This window comes from Nansenia antarctica (genome assembly GCF_963989245.1).
Source record: "Nansenia antarctica genome assembly, chromosome: 8".
In the NCBI taxonomy this organism is placed as follows: Eukaryota; Metazoa; Chordata; class Actinopteri; order Argentiniformes; family Microstomatidae; genus Nansenia; species Nansenia antarctica.
In genome coordinates, this window is record NC_137678.1 from 36,854,546 (window position 1) to 36,864,545 (window position 10,000).

Below are 10,000 nucleotides of genomic sequence, written 5' to 3' on the forward strand. Positions count from 1 at the left end.
CCCTCGCAGGTTCATCACAGTATATTACATACATGTATTACTGTAAACTATTACATATTTAAGTGCTGTTGTGGATGTTATCGCCTACTAGTGCCATTCTGAGGTTAGCATTGCGATGTGTTTGAACATTTACAAACTAAAATATACGATCACTTTTTAGTGATAAGTTGCTCCTCTTGTGATGTCCTTGAAGCGAACGCATAAGCACTCAGACAGGAAGCGTTCATGCGTAAAGGGGAGTGATGCGGGGAGTGAATGTGGCACAACAAGTTCATTACATTTTCAACCGAGTTCGTTCCTGTTTTGCCTGATTCATTCTCCATTGAGAGTGGAATTCTCAGTTTTTGTATTGTGCATTTTTAGTCGTAATGTAGCCCCTATATTGCAGCGTTTCATTTGTGTGTGTGTGTGTGCACAGTGTGCGAGAGAGAGTGTGAGTGTGTGTGTGTACCTGCAGCAGCCTGTCGTAGGACTGCAGCCCCCCCAGCTGTGCCGGCCCCCCGGGGCGGATGTTGTTGACGTAGACGCCCTTCTCTGTCACACCATCAGACACGCTGAAGCCAAAGTCCTCATCCTCCTCCTTCACCAGACCCACCTGGGACACAGGGTCAGGGCTAAGGTCAGGGTTAAGGTCAGGGCTAAGGTCAGGGTTAAGGTCAGGGCTAAGGTCAGGGCTAAGGACAGGGTTAAGGTCAGGCCTAAGGACAGGGTCAGGATTAAGGTCAGGGTTAGGGTTAAGGTCAGGGATAGGGTTAAGGTCAGGGTTAGGATTAGGGTCAGAGTTAAGAGGGTTAAGGGTCAGGGTCAAGGTCAATGTCAGGGTCAGGGTCAAGGTCAGGGTTACAGTCAAGGTTAAGGTCAGTGTTACGGTCAGGGTTAAGGATCAGGTTAAGGTCAGCGTCATGGTTAAGGTCAGGGTTACGGACAGCGTCAGGGTCATGGTTAAGGTCAGGATTAAGGCCAGGGTTAAAGGTCACGGTTTAAAGGTCGGGGTCAGGGTGAGATGACAGTGTTGTTTGTCTGTACCTTGTGCAGCTCCACCGGGGTGGGAGACATGTTGTTGTCTCTGACGTCCTGCGTCTTCCTCAGGCTGAAGGCCTTGCGGGCGGGGTCGCTGGGCAGCGTGTTGGAGCGGCTGGACTGGCTATACTGCGGCCGGCTGGCACTGCGCTCCTGGAAGCTGGCCTGGCGGCCCAGGTGGCTCCGCAGGGGGGAGGGGTCATGGTTCAGACTCAGGCTGCTGCCAGACATGATGGTGGCCTGGTGGAGGAGGAGGAGGAGGAGGAGGTGGAGGAGAGGGGAGGAAAGGAGAGGAGAGGAGAGGGGAGTGGAGAGGAGAGGGGGAGAGGAGAGGAGAGGGGGAGAGGAGAGGAGAGGAGAGAAGAATGGATGGATTATGGTAACATGTCTGGTATAGTAATTATGGTAACATGTCTGGTATAGTAATTATGGTAACATGTCTGGTATTGTAACTATGGTAACAAGTCTGGTATTGTAACTATGGTAACATATCTGGTATTGTAACATGTCTGGTATTGTAACTACGGTAACATGTCTGGTATAGTAACTATAATAACATGTCTGGGATAGTAGCTATGGTAACATGTCTGGTATTGTAACTATGGTAACATGTCTGGTATTGTAACTATGGTAACATGTCTGGTATAGTAACTATGGTAACATGTCTGGTATAGTAACTATAATGTCTGGGATAGTAGCTATGGTAACATGTCTGGTATTTTAACTATGGTAACATGTCTAGTATTGTAACTATGGTAACATGTCTGGTATAGTAACTATGGTAACATGTCTGGGATAGTACTATTCGGTTGTTAAGTCGTGACGTGTTTCTGAGTCCAAAGTTGGCTGAGGCGCTGTCTTCGAAATGCCTCAGTAATAATAATAATTCATTATATTTATATAGCGCTTTTCCGAGGCTCAAAGACGCTGACAAATATGGGAAAAACGGAAAGTGCTGTGTCCCTTGTTGTATGAATAGATCCGAGTCTAAAAAACTAAATTGCTAAACGTCACGTTTGACGTCAGACTTGGTAGACGTCAGACAACCGAATGGTAACATGTCTGTCTGGTAACTATGGTAACGCATCTGGTTTGTAACTATGGTTACCTCGAGCTCTCGGAGTATTCCAGACTGGCCGCAGGTCTCCAGGTCCTCCAGAGCCTGAGACCAGAAGTTCTCCTCCTGATCCGGCTCCGTCCCAGCATGCACCACGCTGAACCTGGGAGGGCAGAGGTCAGAGGTCACACAGGTCACCTCAGGAACCCAGACCCTGACCCACACAACCAATCAACACGCACGCAGTACACTGGTGGGAGGGGTTCACCCGGGGCAGAGCAGGCAGTGAGGGACAGCAGACCCAGGGGGGAGGAGGGAGGGAGGTGTAGGAGGAGGGAGAGAGGAGAGGTGGGGGATGAGAGGAGAGAGGTAGAGAGGAGAGAGGTGGGGGAAGGAGGGGGACGAGGGGTAGGGGGATGAGTGGTAGGGAGGAGAGAGGTGGGGGAAGGAGGGGTAGGGAGGGAGGAGGGTGGAGGAGAGAGAAGGAGGAGGGAGGAGGGGCGAGGAGAGAGGAGGGGTAGGAGAGGGAGGAGAAAGGTGGGAGATTGAGAGGGGAGGAGAGAGGAGGGGGAGGGAGGAGGGGGGAGGGAGGAGGGGGGAGGGTCTGAGTCTCACCTGCTGTCTGTGATTAAGCCGCTGGGCAGCGCTGAAACTCTGCAGATGCCAGGAGAGGAACTACATTAACATCAACAAACATGTGTGTGTGTGTGTGTCTGTGTGTGTGGTGTGTGTGTGTGTGTGTGTGTCTGTGAGTGTGTGTGTGTGTGTGTGTGTGTGTGTCTGTGTGTGTGTGTGCGTGCGTGCATGCATGTGTGTGTGTGTGTGTGTGTGTGTGTGTGCATGTGTGTGTGTGTGTACCCGCTGGCTGTGGGCCGGTCCCAGTCATCATCGTTGATTCCCAGGTCCTGCAGGATGTGGTTGCGGTGTCGGTCCAGAGGGGGCGCCGCGCTCCTCCACTCAGCATTGTGGAAGCCTGGCACATTTGAATACTTTATTTGGTTCCACAAATTATTATTTGGTTCCACAAATTATATTACACAAACAGGGAATCAAATATTTCGGGGCTAAGCAGCACTGAACACTCAAGGGTACACATAACACCTCCTTCTCCACACGGCCAAGCTGCCAATGATAGCTGAGACAGAGCAAAATGTGGCAACTTGTTTGGCCTTTCTTTTAGACATTGCAGCAATTCTCAGACCCCTCATGGTGCATTTATATACATGGCCCAGACTTCCAAATACAAGTATGCTGAATTTACACTTGTACCCAAAGCTGGTTTTCGTACTAAGTAGTGGTTGGTATTTGATATACTTGTCCTGGAAAGTCTGGTCCATGTACAGGTCAAAGGGGCAGCCTACTTCTACAATCAGCACCTCCTTGTGGCTGGTGTCAACAAAGACAACATCAGGTGTATTTGGGATGTTGGCAAAAACGTCATTGGTAAAACCAAACCACTCTGGTAACACTCTGGCATGCTTGTACATAGCTGCGCTAGATGGTAAGATGTTTTGTACTGTATCAGACACAATGTCCACAATACGGTCATGACGAGCTATGTACAGGTGTTTGTATGCATTACATCCATTTGTTATGTGTGCAATGGATTCTAGGTGTTGTGAATCCTGATGGTTTAAACAGAATGGACTGTGAGTGTGGGGATACCAGGTGGACAGATTGTACTTGGTCGGTAATACCTGCAGTCTTGCTTTGATGGTGAATTTCAAAACATCCTCACCAACAACACACACACACACACACACACACACACACACACACACACGTACACACGTACACCACACACACACACACACGTACACCACACACACACACACACACACACACACACACACACACACACACACACACAGACAAACACACGCACACATGCACACACACACGGGTTGAGATATATTGGCAGATTAAAATGTTATTAGATCAAACCAAAATCTCAGTCTGTGCCTGCTAGCTTGCCTGCCTGCCTGTCTGCCTGCCTGCGTGCGTGTCTGTCTGCCTGCGTGTCTGTCTGTCTGTCTGTCTGCCTGCCTGCCTGCCTGCGTGTCTGTCTGTCTGTCTGTCTGCCTGCCCGTCTGTCTGCCTGCCCGTCTGTCTGCCTGCCCGTCTGTGTGCCTGCCCGCCTGTCTGCCTGTCTGTCTGCCTGCCTGTCTGCCTGTCTGTCTGCCTGTCTGTGTCTGTCTCTGTGTCTGTCTGTCTGTCTGTCTGCCTGCCTGCCTGCCTGCCTGCCTGTCTCTCTGTCTGTCTGTCTGTCTGTCTGTCTGTCTCACCCTGTGTGCTGAAGGTGGCGTCCATGTTGGATCCATCCCAGGATTCCACAGCACTGTCCACAGAGGGAATGGTGGAGTAGAGCCCCGCCTTCTGCCCCGCCCCCGAGCCAGACCCCGCCCCCGACCCCGACCCTGACCCCACCCCCTCATCCTCCACATCACTCAGCTCACTGACACGACCAGACACCTGCTTAGGACTGGACACTAGAGAGAGAGAGAGAGAGAGAGAGAGAGAGAGAGAGAGAGAGAGAGAGAGAGAGAGAGAGAGAGAGAGAGAGAGAGAGACAGAGACAGAGAGAGAGAGAGAGACAGAAGAGAGGGAAAGGGAAAGGGAGGGAGAGAGAGACACACATACACGGAGAGAGAGAGAGAGATGGACAGACAGACAGAGGTTTATTTCGGTTAGTCAAGGTATGTATGGCATGTGACTGGCTGTGTGTATAGTAGTAGTATATTATACAGACAGGCAAACTAATAGTAGTATTTACAGTTAGGTCCATATATATTTGGACACAGACAGATTTTTCTGCGTCTTTGAGCCTCGGAAAAGCCCTATATAAAATGTAATGAATTATTATTATTTATTTATTTTTTAAATGTAGCTGTTTACCAAAACATCTTCAAGTTACAGTTATATAATGAATATGGGCTTAAAGTGCAGAGTCTCAGCTTTAGGGTAAGGTTATTCACATCCAAATTGAAGGAAGGGTTTAGGAATTACAGCTTTTTAATATGTAGCTCCCTCGTTTTCAAGGGACCAAAAGTAATTGGACAATTGACTCAAAAACTGTTTCATGGGCCAGTGTGGGCTATTTCTTCATTATTTCTTTATCAATTAAGCAGGTAAAAGGTCTGAGTTGATTCCAAGTGTGGCATTTGCATTTGGAGGCTGTTGCTGTATACACACAACATGCAGTCAACGAAGCTCTCAATGCAAGTGAAACAGGCCATCCTTAGGATGCAAAAACAACCCAAAAATCCATCAGAGAGATAGCCGGAACATTAGGAGTGGCCAAATTAACTGTTTGGAACATTCTGAGAAAAAAAGAACGCACTGGTGAGCTCGGCACCATAAAAAGGTCTGAACGTCCATGGAAGACAAGAGTGGTGGATGATCACAGGATCCTTTACATGGTAAAGAAAAGCCCCTTCACAACATCCAGCCAAGTGAAGAACAGTCTCCAGGAGGTAGGCATATCATTATCCAAGTGTACCATAAAGGGAAGACTTCACATTAACAAATACAGAGGGTTCACCACAAGGTGCAAGCCATTCATAAGCCTCAAGAATAGAAAGGCCAGATTAGACTTTGCCAAAAAACATTTGCCTTTGCCAAAAAACACCAGCCCTGTTCTGAAAGAGCATTCTTTGGACAGATGAAACTCAGATTAACCTGTACCAGAATGATGGGAAGAAATAAGTATGGAGAAGGCTTGGAACGGCTCATGATCCGACGCTTACTACATCCTCTTTAAAAAACGGTATTGTGATGACATGGGCATGCCTGGCTTCCAATGGCACTGGGTCACTAGTGTGTATTGATGATGTGACAGAAGACAGAAGCAGACGGATGAATTCTTAAATGTTTAGGGATATTCTGTCTGCTCAGATTCAGACAAATTCAGCAAAGTTGATTGGATGGCGCTTCACAATACAGATGGACAATGACCCAAAACATATTGCGTAAGCAGCAACCCAGGAGTTTTTTAAGGCAAAGAAGTGGAATATTCTGCAATGGCCGAGTCAATCACCTGATCTCAACCCAATTGAGCATGCATTTCACTTGCTGAGGACAAAACTAAAGGCAGAAAGACCCACAAACAAACAACAACTGAAGACAGCTGCAGTAAAGGCCTGGCAAAGCATCACAAAGGAGGAAACCCAGCATTTGGTGATGTCCATGGGTTCCAGACTTCAAGCAGTCATTGCCTGCAAAGGATTCTCAACAAAGTATTAAAAATGATCATTTTATTTATCATTATGTTAATTTGTCCAATTACTTTTGAGCTCAATATTTTATGTTCAACCCCTTGAATTAAAGCTGAAAGTCTGCACTTCAATTACATCTCGATTGTTTCATTTCAAATCTATTGTGGTGGCATACAGAGCCAAAAGTATGGAAATTGTGTCACTGTCCAAATATTTCCGGACCTAACTGTATACAGCATATATATATATATATATATATATATATATATATATATATATATATATATATATATATATATATATATATATGTTACGGTACATGTGGGAATACGGTACATGTGGGAAAACTAGGGTTAGGGTTAGGTGCTACGTCGATTTGGTAAATGCTGGCATGTCTAACCCTAACCCTACCCCTACCCCTAACCCTAACCGTAGCACCCTAGCACCTAACCCTAACCCTAGTTTTCCCACATGTACCGTGTTCCCACATGTACCGTAACATATATATATATATATACAGTATATAGTGAGGTACAGACAGTGAGGTATGTAGAGTGAGGTATGTAGAGTGAGGTATGTAGATTGAGGTATGTAGAGTGAGGTATGTGAATGAATGAATGAATGAATGAATGGTCTTTATTGTCATTTATACAGTACAGGTACCGTATAACGAAATTTAGGAGGGGGGGCTCCCCTGGTGCTTGGAAAAAAGACTAAAAACAAGAGAGCCAAGGGTAAAACGAAAAAGAGAAAAGAGCTGGTTGACATAAATAAATAAAGGCTATGTACACTATCTACTATACAATAAACACTGTGCTGTACACTATGCTATGCTATAAATATCCTAACTTACTACATTGAGGTATGCACATTGAGGTATGTAGAGTGAGGTATGTACATTGAGGTATAGACAGTGAGGTATGTACAGTGAGGTATGTAGAGTAAGGTATGTACAGTGAGGTATGTACAGTGAGGTATGTACAGTGAGGTATAGACAGTGAGGTATGTACAGTTAGGTATGTACAGTGAGGTATGTAGTGAGGTATGTACAGTGAGGTATGTACAGTGAGGTATGTAGAGTGAGGTATGTACAGTGAGGTATGTACAGTGAGGTATGTACAGTGAGGTATAGACAGTGAGGTATGTACAGTTAGGTATGTACAGTGAGGTATGTAGTGAGGTATGTACAGTGAGGTATGTAGAGTGAGGTATAGACAGTGAGGTATGTAGAGTGAGGTATGTACAGTGAGGTATGTATAGTGAGGTATGTAGAGTGAGGTATGTACAGCAGGGTTTCCGTTAGAAAAATTTGCCGCCGGACATCGTGTCCGGGAAGATTTCGATTTACCGGACAAACGTGAATTATTCCGGTCATCATATTAAAATATAATAAAAAAAATTTTTTTCAAAATCATATTTTTTTTTCTCCAAATCTAATATAGCTGTTTGTCGCGGTGATTACTGTTGTGTAGCGACCTATATATGCCATTTAATGTCTATTTCTCATCCGATACGATTAGATGCGAGCTATATAATAATATAACATGATTCGCATGCGCGCTATGCCATTATGTCCAGCGCTGAACGGGCGCCTCACTGGGAACTGAACAGACAGCATCGATCAATGAACGGACTCCACATTACGTTAACTGAAGTTTGTTAAATTGTTTGGGATTAATGTGAGTTTTCAATTTTCTCTTTCCAGTTTTACCCTTTTTTAAAAATTTTATCAATAAAACAACGTCATTTCTATAACCAGGGGGGTGTTCCATCGACGTCGCTGGAGGAAAGTCTGGGCTTGTTTTGACAAGTCTCGCGAGATCTATCAAGATATGCCTGGATCTTTTTAAGAGTCTCGCGGGACTTGGCGAAGTGGGCCTAGGTTTTCCTTTGGCGACGTTGATGGAACACCCCCCAGGTCTCGCTGGTTGGGAAGGCATTTTCGTTTAGCTGCCTGTCAAATCATACTTAGGGGATAGCCCTGTAAGCTCATACGGGTCTGTATGTCGTCCTGAAGACCGGCTGTTAGATCATATAGCTGAAGTTTGTCTCCATCTTACAACACTACTTTACATTGTTAGCAGGCTCATAAAACAAACCGTGTTAGTTGACTAGCGATGTGTCATTGATTTTCGACAACGCGGAAATGTATTCACATTTTTCGAAAGAAAAGTCAAAGCATTAGAACGTAGAACGGAACATCGCACGCGCGCGGAAAGCCACCGGCCCCGATTTGGCCAGAACTTTTTTTTCCGTCAGGAGATTTTCTTTTTGTTGCTTGAATCCCTGGGCTCCCCCGCACACCGTGATTTAATTCGCACACTGTCTTAGTGTAAATGTTGTCCGTTTCGTTTGTTATCCTTGTTATTGTGCGATAAAGATAAGGCTTTCCGCTTCGGGCCACCATTTTCAGCTGGGCACCGGACACACACACTCGTGCACGCGCGGCACTGCCCGAGAGAGAAGGACCCGCCCCCTTTGGTTAGCCTATAGGCTGGCTGGAGGGGGCGGGTCCTTCTCTCTCGGGCAGTGTGTGTGCGTGGGTGTGTGTGTGTTTGGTGCTCAGCTGAGAATGGTGGTGATTATTTTCACCGGACATTTTGTCCGACGAGTTTTCAGTTTGTCGGACTTCAACAAATGTTACCGGACAAAGACCGGTAATTACCGGTTAACGGAAACCCTGATGTACAGTGAGGTATGTACAGTGAGGTATGTATAGTGAGGTATGTAGAGTGAAGTATGTACAGTGAGGTATGCACATTGAGGTATGTAGAGTGAGGTATGTACATTGACGTATAGACAGTGAGGTATGTACATTGAGGTATGCACATTGAGGTATGTAAAGTGAGGTATGTACAGTGAGGTATGTACAGTGAGGTATGTACAGTGAGGTATGTAGAGTGAAGTATGTACAGTGAGGTATGTAGTGAGGTATGTACAGTGAGGTATGTGCAGTGAGGTATGTACAGTGAGGTATGTAGAGTGAGGTATGTAGAGTGAGGTATGTACAGTGAGGTATGTCGAGTGAGGTATGTACAGTGAGGTATGTGCAGTGAGGTATGTACAGTGAGGTATGTAGAGTGAGGTATGTACAGTGAGGTATGTAGAGTGAGGTATGTAGAGTGAGGCATGTACAGTGAGGTATGTACAGTGAGGTATGTAGAGTGAGGTATAGACAGTGAGGTATGTAGAGTGAGGTATGTAGAGTGAGGTATGTAGAGTGAGGTATGTAGAGTGAGGTATGTACAGTGAGGTATGTACAGTGAGGTATGTACAGTGAGGTATGTACAGTGAGGTATGTACAGTGAGGTATGTAGAGTGAAGTATGTACAGTGAGGTATGTAAAGTGAGGTATGTACAGTGAGGTATGTACAGTGAGGTATGTAGAGTAAGGCATGTACAGTGAGGTATGTAGCGTGAGGTATGTAGAGTGAGGTATGTAGAGTGAGGTATGTACAATGAGGTATGTACAGTGAGGTATGTACAGTGAGGTATGTAAAGTGAGGTATGTACAGTGAGGTATGTACAGTGAGGTATGTACAGTGAGGTATGTACAGTGAGGTATGTAGAGTGAGGTACTCACGCTCTGACTGTTTCTTGATCTTCAGGGTGACTGACTCTCCGGCCATCTGCAGAAGGTGGATGGCCTCGCTGAGCGGCTTCCCCTTCAGACTGTTACTGTTGATGGCCAGGATCCTGTCCCCGATGT

The 10,000-nt window shown here is 46.0% G+C and overlaps 1 protein-coding gene across 1 annotated transcript in view; it reads right to left on the minus strand.

The window, feature by feature from the left end:
* The window catches only part of grip1 (glutamate receptor interacting protein 1), a gene marked incomplete at both ends in the record, with an annotated part of 51,798 nt that overhangs the window by 1,844 nt on the left and 39,954 nt on the right, over positions 1–10,000 (minus strand). The window contains 7 exons of the mRNA XM_080538308.1: positions 452–595; positions 1,027–1,260; positions 2,129–2,240; positions 2,693–2,731; positions 2,936–3,050; positions 4,363–4,566; positions 9,875–10,000. The exon at positions 9,875–10,000 is cut by the window's right edge and continues 14 nt beyond it. Coding sequence (XP_080394434.1) covers positions 452–595; positions 1,027–1,260; positions 2,129–2,240; positions 2,693–2,731; positions 2,936–3,050; positions 4,363–4,566; positions 9,875–10,000 — 974 coding nt within the window. The remainder of the gene's footprint in view (positions 1–451; positions 596–1,026; positions 1,261–2,128; positions 2,241–2,692; positions 2,732–2,935; positions 3,051–4,362; positions 4,567–9,874) is intronic.